The following is a 16,988-nucleotide window of genomic DNA, read 5'->3' on the forward strand; positions in this document are numbered from 1 at the left end:
TACAGTTGAGCATCATCAGCATACAGCTGACAGCTCACCCCAAAACCACGGATGATCTCTCCCAGTGGCTTCATATAAATGTTGAACAGGAGGGGTGAGAGAATCGACCCCTGTGGCACCCCACAAGTGAGTTGCCTAGGGGTCGATCTCTGTCCCCGTCAACACCGTCTGCGAGCGGTCGGAGAGGTAGGAGAACCACCGTAAAACGGTGCCTCCCACTCCCAAGCCCTCCAACCGCCGAAGCAAGATACCATGGTCGATGGTATCGAACGCCACTGACAGATCTAACAGGACAAGAACAGAGGAACAACCTCTGTCCCGTGCCCTCCAGAGATCATCAACCAACGCGATCAAAGCCGTCTCTGTGCTGTACCCAGGCCTGAAGCCGGACTGGCATGGGTCTAGATAAACAGTTTCCTCCAGGTACTGGGGGAGTTGCCAAGCCACCACACTCTCCACAACCTTCGCCAAAAAGTGAAGATTGGAGACCGGATGATAATTAGCCAAAATAGCTGGGTCCAAGGAAGGCTTCTTAAGGAGGGGCCTCACCACCGCCTCTTTCAAGGCGGCTGGGAAGACTCCCTCCCTCAGAGAAGTGCTGGTAATTCCCTGGAGCCAGCCTCATGTAACCTCCTGGGTGGCCAGTACCAACCAGGAGGGACACAGGTCCAATAAACATGTGGTGGCATTCAACCTCCCCAGTATCCTGTCCATGTCATCGGGAGTCACAGAGTCAAACTCAGCCCAAACAATGTTCTCAAGACGTGCCCGCGTCATCCCGTCTGGATCTACCCAATCTGTGTCCAGCCCATCCCGGATCTGAGTGATTTTATCATGCAGATAACTTCCAAATTCCTCAGCCCGTCCCGATAACGGAAACTCCTTATCGCACTGTTCATGTGGTGCATCTTCACTTGAAACCCCTGGTCGTTGGTCACAATTAGAGCAAAATGGATGTCATTGCATAGGCTTAGCATAGACATAGGATCCTTTAGTGTTTCTGCAATGTCAGTCTACATGAAAAGGCTCTGAGCCACCTGCCTTGTTTTGTACAGCCTCATCCTGCATCAAAAGCCAGCTTTATTCTAAATAATGGCAAACTCTCAATTTTTTATCTAAATATACCCAGTGGAAGTTTAAAGTTTATTTATAAATTAATCTGTTATCTCTACTTTTATAAATAACTACTTTATAAGGGAAATCATTACAATTCTTTGGAACTATTCTTATTTCAGACCCAATAAGTGTACCCATCATTTCATTATAGCTAGCTTATATGAGCACCAGTGTCAAAATGCTGCTGGAAAGGTTAGCAACTTCCCCAATATGTATGGAGGGAAACTCCTTATCGCACTGTTCATGTGGTGCATCTTCACTTGAAACCCCTGGTCGTTGGTCACAATTAGAGCAAAATGGAGGTCATTGCATAGGCTTAGCATTATATGGGAACCAAGCCAATGATGGCAATAGAGTTCATATGTAGAATTTATACCAAAGAGTATAAGTAGAGCTAAGAATTTGTTAGTATGTTATTGAAAAGCTATCATGGGCCTTAGGAAGCATGAGCACCAGATGAGCCACCCCACCTCTGGAATTCATAACTGCTTTCAAAAGAAAATTCTATAAAGGAAACACATAGCTGGGGGAGGAAAATCTGGGAAACTAGTATTAGTACTGATCTTACTTCTTAGGGAATAATCTACGTAAATAGGATTTTAGATAGGTGTTGACAATTTTGCCATCCAACTGATATTTTCTCCAATGCCTATGAATAAATTTCTCTCATCTAAAGTACGATTGATGGCTCCAGTGGTAGTTTGCAAAACAGTGAGACTGGGTAGAACAGTTCTATTGTCCAATAAATCAAAGCACTATTGCACTGTGGAATACTTACTAATTGTGTAACCAAATAACTTTATTTGTCAAACTACATGTAAGTATTTTATAAAATAATTAGCAGAAATTTATGAGGATTACATAAGCAACTGCTATATTTATTAGTAAACAGGAAGCACCAGAACTACTGGTTACCTAAATAATGGATAACTTCAAAATCAGGTTATTGCTTCTTTGAAGAACAGAACTTTTGTCCAAGTAAGCAGGCATGGGATTCAATCCTATTCAAGCTCACTTCAGGAAAAAAAACCACAGTTTTATTTTCATTTTCTTCTTCTTCTATCACTTAATGTTAAATTATAAGAATTAAAATTGATGGAAGGCTTTGTGTCAAGGAACACTTAAGACATGTTTAAATGAATATGAAGTTGTCAGAATTGTTATTAAAATCACATCTAATTTTTAACATGACCGTTCCCAGCCTTCATATTGTGTAATTTAGCCATAGATGAGAGAAGGTGGCTTAAAGAGAAGACACCCTTGCAACCAAGCTAATTTTCAGTATCGGTTTTCAAGTAATGTCTGCGCTTGCATGAATACTGCAATGGTAAAGGCAACCATGATCCACTTTAACTCTAAAGCTTGTCATCATTACAAAATTGCAAAGTGCACATTTTAAAATATATTGGTTTACATATTTTATACAGTTCAATAAAAGGCACTTAAAAGGTTATCTAGCTAAGAGATAAAAAAGGCACAAATTCTTTAAAACAATTATAATGTGTAGTCAATGAATACTATTATACTACAGTATTCATATCTTAAATGGAAGTTGTTTATATCGGGGCTTTGGTGTGCTTTAGATTCTAAGGCAAAAGGAGCTTCTGAGCTGCAAGGCGTGAAGGTGGCACTTCCCTGCTCTTCCTTAAAGCTCTCCTTGCAACCAGCAGCTGTTCTCCTCCCTCATTGAGCAATGGCAGGAAAGCAAGTTGCAGACCTGTGCTAGATTTATGCCCCAATGCACTCTGAAGCTGTCATTTGGCTTCAAATCCAAAGCACAAGAGCCTTAGTTCATAGCACAGTGGTCTTTGGTACAGAAGGCTGATGTGCATTTCTGTTGGCAAAAGTACATAGTTTAAGTGCAAGCTGCTGAAAAAATAAGTCCATTCGAGTGAATTCTTAATTTGACAGCAACCTATAGTACAGGATGCAGAACTGATTACATATTTTAATGCGGTTGCAGCGGTCAGTTTTCCAATGAACACACGTTAAGAAAAAGAAAGGAGGCATTAATCCATCTTTCTTCTTCTCAGATTTGTGAACAATTTCTTCTCCAATTCACATAAAACCGGGGCTGAAAGAAAAGGAAGATTTGTCAGTTTTACAATGCTTAAAAAAAGTATCTTAAAGCTATCTATCGGAGTAAAAGCAAACAGGAAGAGGTGGCTCATAGCCTAAACATGGTAGGATGGAAATAGAACAGAGCTTCACAATTCCTATTTTTCCCATAGTAGGAACTATGTTTCCACTGACCTAACTGGAACAGTTAACTAAGGGAGGGAGTGGCAATCCAAGATAAGAAAAGGGATAGTTATAAAACAATAAATCTATGGATATCAAAAATTGAGGTCTCCAGGAGCAGAACCATGAAATACAACAATCCTGAAGGAGTTTGTGGACATCTTCTTGGAATCCCTTCTGTGATCTTTGAATCATGAAAGACAGATTTAGAAATAAAGAAGGGAAAGTTGTTTTCATCTTCAAAAATGAGGAGAAAACAATCAACTTGATATCAATACAAAGCAAACCTCTGCAGCAGATTGTTAAGAAGTCAGTTTGTGAATACTTATCAGGAACCAGGATGACCAGGTCATGTTAATTAATCTGATCTCTTTTGACAGAATGACCAGTTTAGTTGCCCATATAGGTAGTCTTCGACTACAATCATAAAGTTTACGTTGTTAAGTAAGACAGTTGTTAAGTGAGTTTTGCCCCATTTTATAACCTTTTTGCCACAGTTGTTAAGTGAATCACTGCAGTTGTTAAGCTAATCTGGCTTCTCCATTGACTTTGCTTGTTAGAAGCCAGCTGGGAAAGTTACACATGGTGATCACATGACCCCGGGACAGTGCAACTGTTATAAATACATGCCATGGCCAAGTGCCCAAATTCTGATCGTGTAAATCGTAGGGATGCTGCAAAGGTTGTAAGTGTAAAAAACAGTCAAAAGTCAGTTTTTTCAGTGCTGTTGTAACTTCAGATGGTCACTAAATGAATGGTTGTAAGTTGATAACTGCTTGTAGTCTCAGAAAGGACCTAATTTGATTTCTCCTCCATGTCATCTAAGGACAAGCATTGGGAAACATTTTCTTGTTAGGATAGTACTCTTAAAAAGTACAAAAAACGATAATGAAAAATAAACTGGACTGCAAGGAAAGAGTATATTTACTCAAGACATCTTTACTTTTCTGCCCTGGATGTCTTGATTCTCTCACTTCCTGCAGTTTCACTCTGGACTATTCTGTCCCTCAGTTTAAGGCAGAATTGTAGCACCAAAAATAATGAATATTGTTCAATGTGCAGTTGAGATTTTGAATACCACCATAGTTGCTGCACTGCATTTCATAATAAACATTTAGGATTTTAAAAATTCTACTAATATTTTGAATCGTAGCAAGGAAACTATAACATCTGATGTGAGTTGTACCAATAATTTTTGGACTTCCTCTAAGTATTAAAAATACTTCCTCTAAGTATTAAAAATATTCGACGTATGGTTCTGTTTCTATGACTTACTATCAAGCCCTAAACACTGAAACCTTTGTGGATTACAGCCAAAGACTATTGCTGGTATTCCCTGTGATGGTATCTGTCCCTTTCTAACTTCTCTTTTGCTCTCTCGTCATCTACGTTCACAATTTCCTGATCTCTGACATCAAAGCATAGGAGCTCAAGCCGAAAACCTGGATCCCTTAAGGAGAAAAAAAAAGAAAAACAAGTATTTTCATCAAGGTGCCTAATCCAAACATTTTTTCTATAAAAATTTAAAATAATCATTTTCACCATTGGAATCTCTGATTCCCCTTCCTCCAGTCTTTCAAAATAGGCTGCTTACTTTTTCCGATCTTTATCTTTTTTAAAACCAGCTGTAGGTGTAGGAGGCAGAGGCCTCCCTTGCAATATGTCTGAGGCTGTTTTCCTCTTGTTGAATGCAATAATTTCATCTTCCAGAAGCTTCCTTTTTTCTTCCACTTTCATTCTCTCTTCCTGATGTAGTCGTTTCAAATGTTCAAACTTCATTTGAAGCTGAAATAAATCATAAAAGCATTGTTTTTGCCAGAAGAGTTTAGCCTCATCTTAAATCTATGCTCAATAATCACACTGTAAAATAGAGGCAAATTTTTAAGATAATTGTTTCATTTGTGTGATTTAAAATACTCTGAATACGGATGTTGCTTTAATTAGCTTGCAGTTCAGAATGCAGAAACTGACATCTGTTTAACAAATTACAACCAAGTTGAACAACTATACACTAGATCAACTTTTGAGGATATCAAATGTCTCTTTTTAATGTGTTGAAAACTGAAGAAGAATTTCTATCAAATATATAGTAGTAGCAATGCATTTTTTTCTCCTTTGCCAAGCAGTGAGAAAACCAGGTCACAGAGATAAAATAATGCATTCTACATATTCAGAAAAATAATTCCATGCACAGCAATCATTGTACATTTTTTAGGTGCCTCTAGCCTCCAACTAATGTTAACTGAACATGTTCATTGCCCTGCAAAACTACAGAACTGTGACAAAATTGATTGTTTTTTTTTTTACCAAACAGGGTAAAACCCTTTATTAGATCCTGGACAGGAAATTTATGAGGGTAAGAGGAGAGAAAGAAAAAAGAAATATTTACCTACCAGTTTGTATTATCTGGTGGGGGGGAGTGATTAAATCTGGGGACACATATTCTATTTGGCACACATTTATCCATATTTTTTTCTTATTCCAACTCAAGAATTGTGAAGCCAAAATTTTACGACCTTTGTTCCGTTTAAACTAACTGGATTGGAATATTGTATGGATTATAAATGGGCTAATTATACTTCCTCTTAATACATTGAAAGGAAGTATCTGAAACTTTAAAATATATGCCATTCAGAGACCAAGGGGTTACAAAGATTAGGAAGACTGATAACCCTAACCTCTGAGATTCCTAATCAAACGATACAGAATGCTGCCACTGAGTCTGATCACTACAATTTGAGGTAGGAATTTATTAATCTAGACCAGGGGTGTCAAACTCAAGGCCCATGGGCCGCATCCGGCCCAGAGGGTGCTTAGATCTGGTCCATGGCGCCGCCCTGGAACAGTGAAGGACCGGCCCAGGATGCCTCTGCCAATGAAAACGGAGCTCGGGAAAGCCACGTGTGGCCCTCGCGAACTCCGTTTTCACTGGCAGAAGGTTGCAGGAGCCCATTGCAGCCAGAAATGGAGCTCACGGGGGTCAGATGAGGCCTTCCTGAGCTCCATTTTTTCTGGCAGAGGGTTCCAGGAGGCCATAGCACTCAGGCCAGCACAGGTGCCCCTGACATGAATGACATCAAGCTGGTCATGCCCACCCTGGCCACACCCACCTCAGCCCCCTAGGTCAAACACAACCCTGATGCGGCCTTCATTGAAATTGAGTTTGACACCCCTGATCTAGACTCAGAAACATTTAAGTAGATTTTTTTCAACTATTTATGGCAATTGACCACTGAGCTTTCATATGTAATTAATCAAATGGGAGTTCACTGAATCACATCTAAGTATCTCTTGCTGAACCTGAGTGATCCATTTTTTGTAGGCAAATGAGATTGTGAAGACCTTATCTATGTACTTAAGGAATTCTCAGGGTAGGGTGGAAAAGGAGGGGATGTCATGAGCAGATCTGCTATTTGCTTGGGAATGGATAACCATCTTTGAGCTGCTGGTCCGAGCGGGTTTCAGTTTTCTGAAACTCTTTATTTAACAGCTTTTGTAGTCACAGCAACAAGTCCTACAGTATCAGTCAAGATGTCTGGAGTAGGCCCATAGGACTCAAGGTCCTGCCCACCCCCAGGAGGAAGAATTGCCATTGAATAAGGAGAATATGAGATCAAGAACAGTCTCAGCAAGGAAGAGTTCTGACAGTGATCCAGCTGTGGCTGTGCATATCTAGCTTCCACGTACTCAGCTGAAACTCTGCCAGGTCATGTCCTCATTCTGCAAGTACAAATCAGCATCCAAGTTGTCCAGGTACAGTGGCATGACTGACAAACATGATCTGATAGTTCCATGTAGAAATAACTGTTTTAGGAGGACAATGCACCCCCAAATTTGAGGACCTGATTAAATCTGTTCCAAGTTCCTACAACCACCCAAACTCACCTAAGTAAGCAGAGTCAAAATATACTTACTTCTCGCTCTGCTTCTTTTAGCAATGCTTCTTTCTCTTTGACTCTTTGCACAAACATTTGTCTCATTTCTTCTTGTTTCCGTTCTAATTCTCCAAGAAATTCATGTCTTTTAGCTTCATACGTCTCCTGTAGACTGGGAGTCATAAAATGTAAATAGCTTTTCTCATTTAAGTGACAGGCAACAATGCTTAAAAATTTCAGAATTGTGCTCAACAAAAAATATCAGAGTACCTCTGAAAAGAAAGTTAATGCTCTCTTGGAGATCCCAAAAATGTGGAACAAATGCTTTGGGCTGATACTTATTTTACATTAAAAATAAGGCTCCATGGTCAGAATATTCTACTTGTAGGAATCCATAGCGTTTTCCAAATTTCAAATTCTATCTAAAATTCAGAATTTCCTTAGAATTTAGAAACATAACTTTTTTCCCTCAAAATTTGATTCTATATTGGTCTTTCAGAGGAAAAGCGTCAGTCACAAAAGCAACCAAAGAACACAAAGATCAGCAATCTGATAGGTTGGAAACAAATACAGAATTGTTTACATCAAGGACATTCCGCTTTTCCAAAAATAAAATTAAAAAAATGCAAAACCATGTGTAATTCAGTTTTCAATTATTTTTACATGCTTATTTTGATTGACTATATATTGTTTTTTCTGTCCTGTCTGAAAGTGATTGTTAAAGGCAGGAACAAAGACTATCAGTGAGAAGCAGACTACATGAATTCTGCAAATATAATAATGAGATAATCAATGGGAATATTCATCTTCAGCTGTAAAACCACTTCACTTACTTCCCAGGAACAATTCAAAGTACTATTGTTATCCTATAGATTAGGGATGTCAAACTCACGGCCCGCAGGCTGGATGCGTCATGTGCTGGCCACGCCCATGCACAGTTTAGTGAAGGGGGAAAAAGTCCCGATACGTCACAGGACACCGCCATGACAAAGTGAGTTTGACACCCCTGCTATACATCATCTTATAAAAATATGGTTACAAGAATAGAACTTTAACACAAAATCTAATATCTGGTTCTATGGGTCAAATAATATTTTTGATTAGCAGTAGGCATCCATATATGACATGGAGATCAACATGGAACATCTAGCTGACTTTGGCTGATCTCAACAAATTAAGCAGTGTTGAACCTGTTTACTACATGGATGGGGAGGAACAGGCTCCAGCTCAACCCCTCCAAGACAGAGTGGCTGTGGGTTCCGGCGTCCCGGTACAGTCAGCTTACGCCATCGCTGACTGTTGGGGGTGAAGTATTGACCCCCAGGGGGAGGGTGCGTAACTTGGGCGTTCTCCTGGACGATCGGCTGTCCTTAGAGGAACATTTGATGGCCGTCGCCAGGGGAACATTTTATCAGGTTTGCCTGATTCGCCATTTGCGCCCCTTCCTAGACCGGGACTCCTTACGCATAGTCACTCACACCCTCGTTACTTCCCGCCTGGACTATTGCAATGCTCTCTACATGGGGCTCCCCTTGAAGAGCACCAGGAGGCTCCAGCTAATCCAGAAGGCGGCTGCGCGGGTGATAGAGGGAGCACCCCATTGCTCCCACATAACACCTACCCTGCGTGGCCTGCACTGGCTGCTGGTAGCCTTCCGGGTGCAATTCAAGGTGTTGGTTACCACCTTTAAAGCGCTCCATGGCTTAGGACCGGCTATTTACAAGACCGCCTTCTGCCACGGATAGCCTCCCAATGACCTGTGCGCTCCCACAGGGTGGGCCTGCTCAGGGTGCCGTCGACCAAACAATGTCGGTTGGTGGCCCCCAGGGGGAGAGCCTTCTCTGTGGTGGCTCCGACCCTTTCGAATAAGCTGCCTCCGGGGTTACGCCAACTACCCGACCTCCGGACCTTCAAACGGGAACTTAAGACTGTATTATTTCATCGTGCGGGACTAACCTAAGTGTAATTTTAATTGTAATTTTAACTGGGTTTTATGTCAGTCTTTGACCGTTTTAGTTTTATTCGGCCTTTTAAATATTTGTTTTTAAATGCTATTTTAAACTTGTTGGTGGTATGGCTGTAAACCGCCCTGAGTCCTTCGGGAGAAGGGCGATATAGAAATTAAATTATAAATAAATAAAATAAATAAATAAATGGATAGGACATTGCCACCACAGAATGCAATAGCTGTATCCTAGACTAATGAATATTTTTTTAAAAAATCCTGGAGGAAAGCAATGGCAAACTCTTTTAGTGTAGTAGCCAAGAAAATTACAAGAATCACCAGGTAGAATCATTATGAAGTTCCCAGGTGACTGAAAGAAGAAATTACCCTAAACATATTTGATACTTAATATTAACAAGGCATATTGTAGTTACATATTCATTTTCTATTGCCTCAGTTTCATTTTGAAATAGAAAATAGGGTACAGATATATTCACATTGATACAACTTCAAATGCAACACTATTTGTTGTATGTGAAATATATGTGACAGAATACATTTCCACAATAAAATATATTGTACAAGACAAAAAATTGTCTTATATGGATGCAATAAGAAATCTGTTAGAAAGAGACAGGCAGCAACAGTATGAATAAGAATTATTTGCATGATTTGAATGTGCTTAGTGCATTCTTAAGCCTTGATCCTAACTGCATTTGGCTTGGACATATGGAGTGAAATGAAATTTCAACTTTGCTAAAATAGTGAGATTAATTTAGCGAAAGCTTTAAAATGGATTTGAAATTCCAAAGGGGTTTAAAAGATTACTTTTAGCAACAAAGTTTACTTGATGTAGTAATATGTAGTAGCATATGGTGTACATTACAGGAAATTATATTTAAAATATAGACCTCTAAAGATCATTCAGCATATCTAACTACATTAGCTGACTAATGTATTTACTAAAATTATAGTTTCATGTAAAAACTCTAAAAAGATTCCTTTGTGTATTCATTTCTTCTTATTGTTTGGCTTATTTTTCACTTCTTTATTTACCTATTAAGAATCTCTTCTAAATTTTAAAAGCAACATTTCTAAATTTCCTGAACGACTGTTAAAAACATGCTTCCCTTCTGATACATTGCCATTATGATGGCCTCTTAGATGCCCTTTCAACAAAGTCATGCTACTGCATACTGGCCAGCAAAAGTAAGCTATTTGAAAAGTGGTTCCCATCTAACAGTTATATGCCCATAATGTTACTAAAAAAATTCAGATTAGTTGACTGAAGTAGTCACACCTATTAGATGATCTTTAGATATTTATATTTTAAATAAAGTAGAATTTTCTCTAATGTATAACAGCAACAGCCGGGGTTTCTCCTAACTTTTCATTCTTAGGATCTATTAAAGTGCTGTTTTCATCATTAAATTTCATAGGTTTCACTTACAGCATGACTAATTCATTGAGATATGAGCCCAGTTTAAGGTTGTTATTTTTTTTACTTCACTGGGCAACATTCTTTACTAAAAGCCTAGTGACTATATCTGACAACTTGTTTCCTTCCTTCTTTGTATGCTGAGTTATAGAATCATATCTCACTTTTTCACTATCCATACATCTTGCATGGAAGGTTATATAAATTAAACAAGCTGATAGTAGACCTGCACTCATTTTTTTTCTGGCCTTCCTGAAAGAAAGTCAAAAACAATTTGGCCTCCTTCATAGGGAACTTGATCAGAGGTTACAGAGTGGCTGGATTAATGCTCTGGCATGTTTAATTTTTTTTGGGGGGGGAAGCCTGCTTAAACTTCAAGAGGAAGTTTACTGAATTAAAAAGTAGCAAGTGCCTAAAAATGCAGGCAACATAAAACCAAGTAATACCATTGCTGAAAAAAGTCTTATTAGTTGCAGTGTGAAAGGATGCATCCTATAATCAGGGAGGATAGCTTCTTTTCAATTATATCCAATAAATAAATGATCACATTGATTGAGGGACAGCAGAACACAGGTATAATAATCTTCTTGAACTCTATATTAAAACAATTCTTTTTCACAGTTAGGATAATCTAAATATCCTCTTCTCCACTGTTAATGTTTTATCCTTTCCAACCACAGTTTATTTCAGTTAATGGTTGGAATTTTTTGTTTACATTTATATCCCGCCCTTCTCCGAAGGGCGGCTTACAGTGTATAAGGCAATAATTGCAGTATAAGAGCTTAAATCTTATGGCAGCAAGCATCTTGGAAATCTTTACTGAATATCAAGAAGATAGAGAAAACGGGTAGTTAAGAACACAGGAAATTTTCTTGCATTAATTCATTCCATTTGTCCATCCAGTATAAGTCTCAATGTCCAGAAACAAGTAGCTTTCTGGCTTTCTGGACAGAAGAAAACTATTTGTTTCTCCTTGCTTATTATTGACGCTTTTGAATTGGGAACATATTGATCTATTATTACATTATGGTTTCTGTATTATATTTAAAGGGTGCTGAGTTTGTTGGATATAAGTTAATTCATTAGAATCAAAAGCTTAGAATCAATTTTGCTAATAAGACATTATCAGTTCGTGTAAGATCATGCTATCACTTTCTATAAAGTTAAATAAAACAGCAATGTATTAAAACAGCAATATATCTAAAACTATGTTTTAATCATTCTATACTACAAAACAATATACCTTTCTCTATAACTGGTCTTCCTGCTATCTGGCACCCTAAAAACAAAGGTATACAGGTTCATCAAGGCATGTTACTGTCCAAATAACCTTTTCAAACCCTATACAAGTTTATTCAAAAGTAAACCCTACTGAATTTAAATAAATTTGTTTCAAGGGAGTGAATGTGAGACTGTAATCTAATTTACCTTATTTTTACAAAACAATATTGAGCATTTGGTGCCATAAAAGCTGTAGCATTTTTCCAAAAGTTAAATGAATTCATTTTTCCTAAAAAAATATAACTTACTTTTATCGTATTTAAGTTTTTGTTTAACACTTAACAACAAAACATTATTAATAAAGACCCAGCCAGTATAGCTTGTAGCTATTTTAACCTGCTCAGCAAAACCAAAGAGCTTTGTGGCACTTTGGAAGATTTCATGGATTATTTATTATCCTGGAAGAAAAAAAAAACTGGTACATGTGTTTGTAGAGATTGTAGGTTCATCTAAATAAATTTGGAGGGGACTGAACAAAGAAGGCTGACATGAGAAATATTCAGAATATTTTCGTGTCAAGAAGAGGGAGGGTAAAACTTATGCCATAGGAACTTGAGTTTCAAATCTGGAACCTTAGATAATGTTTTCCCCTTTATTAGCAGGAATGAATGTTATTTTGTTCACAAATTGCCCTGAGTAAGCACTTACTCTCCATTAAATACTGAAGTTGGATATGTACATTTCAGGCTGGACACCAAACTAAGAAACTATTAGCAAATTCAACCCCCAATGTGAGCCAACACACTGTGTAGTGTCCATCACACTGCTATTTAACATATACTTAACATCTTGCAGGCATTCGCAACACAAATGCAAAAAAAGCTTCACAGCTACCTAAAAATAGATGTTCCTTGGAAAGACCGTCTATAAAGGGGCTTGGACCTCTACTTCCCATCAGCAAGGTTATTCCTTTACCAGTGAACAGAACCTAGATTAATTTGGTATAATGAAAAAAAAGCAAAAAAATAAAAAATAAAAATACATTGGCTGGATAAGGCCAGGGAGGCAGAGAAAAAAAAATCAGAAAAAACTACCAAAGGGAGCAGCTCAGAATGCTGCCAACTGCTAGATTCTAAACTCACTCCATGCCAGTCAGTTATTATTAAGAGGCTAGAATAAAATTCACAATACCTTCCCTACCTAGAAATACTTCAGCACGTAATCCCTTTTTACTTTGAGGACTATTCAGAAAAAAAAGTGTAAGCTACGGGTACTTTTCAGTACACTTCTGGTATTCATGGAACTTGTAAAGTAATACCTATATTTCTCCTTCGACAGAAACTTTCCTGCATTACATATGTGTGATTATTACACATTACAAAAATGCAGTCTGCAGGGCTGATTTTGATTATTTTCCTCAACATATTTACAGGACTTCTGTTTTATATACCGTATGGCATACAAAAGCCCATCACACCATTCCCTTTTTTCACAAATAAGCATAGAAAGGGTAGGAAATACTAAGCAACAAATAATAACAACAATGGGCAAGAGATAAAGGTCAAGGAAATGTTACTATACCTAACTTATGCTTTAATTTATTTAAATTAACTTGTGTAGCAAAAGACCCCCATAGTACCTAGTAGCATCTGTACATCTAAGAATTACTCTATCCTTCTTCTCGTTTTTAGAAAACATTCTACCAACTAATATGTTGGTCACCGTTCAAAATTTTCCAGTTGCTCACTATTGAAGTATAATTTGCAATCACTCACTCCATTTCCCCTGTCAAACACAACTACCTTAGTCTTTTGAAGAATTAATTTTCAGACCATCTTCCTCACTGTATCATATAATATTTCTATGCTCCTTGCAAATAATTCATATTCTCAGCCAATAAACACAGCATTATCTGCATACAAAAGTGCATATACATTCACATTCAACACCTCTACTGTCACTTACATTGATCCATAAAAGCATTAAACAACCAAAGGGAAATCATATATCCATTTCTTACTCCTTGCTCAGTGCTGAACCATCTGAGTAAGAATTCCATTTATTCTCACACATGCTTTACTCCTGTCACATGCTACTCTTATCACACTCAACAAACTTTAATTGCCTGTTTATGCAAAAATTATATAATTCACCATATACTTTCTCTAAATCAACAAACATGCAATGAATATGCAAATGAATAAGGTTCATGTCAATTTTTATTTTGGGGGATAGTTGATTGTTAAGTGAGTTGGAAAGGGGAAATGAATGCATAAATTAGAACTGAATATAGCTTGAAGAAGTTAGAAAAATTAAAATAGTGCTACAACAGTGATGATTGAGTAGCTAAAATGGATGACCACTGATGGTGAAGGATGAGTTATAGATCGGAAGACAATGAACAGCGAAAGTGAAGACGTGATGGAGTATCTGATAGAGTTTGTACTAGTTTCCCCAATTGTTAGTAGGATAATAGAGTACTACAGTAATTGCTGTCTTTATCTTCTACCTGTACAGGTAGTCCTCAACTTACAACCACAATTGAGCCCAAAATTTATATTGCTAAGCAAGACAGTTGTCAAGTGAATTTTGTCCCATGTTATGACCTTACTTGTCACAGTTGTTAAGGGAATCACTTACAGTTGTTTAGTTAGTAAACCAATTGTTAAGTGAATCTGTCTTTCCCATTGATTCTGCTTATCAGAAAGTCGCAAAAGGGTATCGTGTGACCCCGGGACACTGCAGCCATCATAAATATGAGTCAGTTGCCAAGCATCTGAACTTTGATCACATGACCATGAGGATGGTGCAACAGTCATATGAAAAACGTTCATAAATCACTTTTTTCAGTACTGTTGTAAACTTCGAACGGTAAATGATACTGTTGTAAGTAAATGAACTGTTGTATGTAAATGAACTGTTGTAAGTCAAGGACTACCTGTACTTATTTATAGCACATGATAAATAAATGTACTACTACTACTACTACTGTGTTTTACTGCAAAGAGAGCCTCAATCCTAGAAATAATGACTAGGGGTGAACTGCTCTATCAGCATGCCTTACCGGAGGCCCAGGGGCAAAACTAGTTGCCACCATCATTGTGAACTGAGCAGCAACAAGAAAAACAATGCAGAAGCAATGGCCAGGTATTTGGAGTTTAGTGGCTGGATTCTACTCTCTGCAACATTTTGGTAATTTTATTAGTCTGATAGTTCAATAATAATCCATGAAATATCTAATTAAGAAATTATTTTCTGATGGATTACCCAACAATAATTGAGATTTTATTTTAGCTATATATTATAGCTAAATTATATTATATAATTGTAATAATTTGAATAGGTTTGTCTTGATTTATCAGACACCCATCAGCACCAGTAATGGGAAAATTCCAGACTGTTAAAATAAATACCAGAGATTTGCAGTCTATTCAGTGACTGCTTCAGCTTGCTCAAATTCTGAAGGCTGTCAGCAGAATAGCTTCTGTTTTAGGTATTAATAGCAGAAAAACAGTGAAAAGGGAATATAGATTGTCCTTGCTTAATGACTGGTCATTTTACGACCGGTCAAAATTACAATTGTCCTAGAAACCCAGAATCTTTATCATATTCCTTCTTTTGTCCTTTTTCTTTTTTGTTGCACTTTTTATCCTTTCTTGATATTCTTTTTTTTCTTTTAGTTTGTATTTGTTTTCACTATTGTAATTAAAATCCTTAAAAAATATATGCAAAAAGGAGGAATGCATAAATGACGTATCACAAAAATGAATAATATCCCCTCGAAATTATGAAACGTTTTAGTTATATCCTCCCTAAAACGAGAATACAATTGACCCATTTTCACAAAACATTCCGCAAGCTATTTTTGACTAGAAGATATCACTGATCCTAAAGTATCATCCCCAGTTTAGAGGAAGCCAATACTCCTACAGAACCACAGAAAGCAACAATACTCAATTCCAAGTGAGACACAGCACTAACTTCTCTTCAAGTCCAAATGGGGCACCCTTCAGAACAATTGCAGCTTTGCTTGTTTAAATCCATCAAGTGACCAACAAGTACTCCCAAACAAGCTGTAGTTGCCATATATCTTGAATGCTGGCTAACTAGCCACTGAGGTATAGGTGGTGGTCCAAGCAATGTCAGAATTTTTTTTCAGCAAAGAATTTCAGATTTCAGTTACACAATTATTTTAAATGCTTGATTTCTACTGACAGTTTAGCAATTTGAAAACTCCCTTTCCTCCCCTGCTGTTACAAATAAGGAGTTGTAAGAATAAAGAAAGTGAATACATTCTTATATCGCTGAAATATAGAATTATTTTTAATGTACTTACCTAACAGGTTTGTTTTCTGGATCAGTGTCTCGGAAACCCATTTCTTCCAGTTTGCATCGCCGATACAATTCATAGTGGCGCATATGAGTCTGTTCCCTGAGATCTTCCATATTTGTACAAATCAACATTTCCCGAAGTTTCACAAAATCACAGTGGTTCTCGTTCTCCACTAAGGAAAGGAATATAGTACAAGTAGCACTTTCTTAGAATATATTCAAAACAGTACATATAGCAGGAAAACAGCTTTCTAAAAAGCTGTTTATGCAAACAAGCATCATACCATGTCAAAAGGACTCTACCTCCTCGGACATTGTCAAATTATGTTATGCAGTCAGCAAAATAAGATCCAAGTGAACTAATCCCCATTCCTTAACATGGTACAACTATGGCTAATCTTTGAACAACCCTAAATATAAATCTCTCTGTCTCTCCATCCCTCCCTCACCTGTAAAACCTATTCTGTATTAGAATTTTAGCTTTAGGGGTTAAGTTTTAGATAGTTAGATAAACTAAGATAATTTTAAATAAATAACATTCTATTTCTTAGTTTTACAAAGTTTATACTGGCAACAATAGTGGTAATAATATTCTATACTATACTTTTACCGTGTGTTTTATATATACCCTTCCTCTTTTACTTTTAAACAGTTTTTCATTGTTATGGCCTATACAGATTTTTGACCAAAATAAACTTTAAACTGAACTGAAGAAGCATCACAACTAGAAAGGAAAAAAGCGAATGATGGCAAACTGAGTAAACAGAAGATCTACACACTTTCTCCAGTCAACTGTTCCCTGATTTTTTTCCCTCTCTCC

General features: G+C 37.4%; 1 protein-coding gene across 7 annotated transcripts in view; it reads right to left on the bottom strand.

Annotated features, from left to right (window-relative positions):
• Positions 1–1,894: 1,894 nt before the first annotated feature.
• Positions 1,895–16,988, bottom strand: part of SEPTIN10 (septin 10) — a 42,842-nt gene continuing 27,748 nt past the window's right edge. For 5 of the 7 annotated variants that reach the window (XM_058185044.1, XM_058185045.1, XM_058185048.1 and 2 more), the window contains exons 8-12: positions 16,173–16,341; positions 7,272–7,404; positions 4,952–5,142; positions 4,633–4,807; positions 1,895–3,190 (exon numbers count right to left, since the gene is read on the bottom strand). In XM_058185044.1, the coding sequence (XP_058041027.1) occupies positions 4,678–4,807; positions 4,952–5,142; positions 7,272–7,404; positions 16,173–16,341 (623 nt within the window). In that variant the 3' untranslated portion in view covers positions 1,895–3,190; positions 4,633–4,677. Of the gene's footprint in view, positions 3,191–4,632; positions 4,808–4,951; positions 5,143–7,271; positions 7,405–11,827; positions 11,895–16,172; positions 16,342–16,988 lie in introns of those variants that run through there. The other 2 variants (XM_058185050.1, XM_058185051.1) reach the window with 2 other exon arrangements.

Source organism: Ahaetulla prasina, chromosome 5, assembly GCF_028640845.1.
Source record: "Ahaetulla prasina isolate Xishuangbanna chromosome 5, ASM2864084v1, whole genome shotgun sequence".
NCBI lineage: Eukaryota > Metazoa > Chordata > Lepidosauria > Squamata > Colubridae > Ahaetulla > Ahaetulla prasina.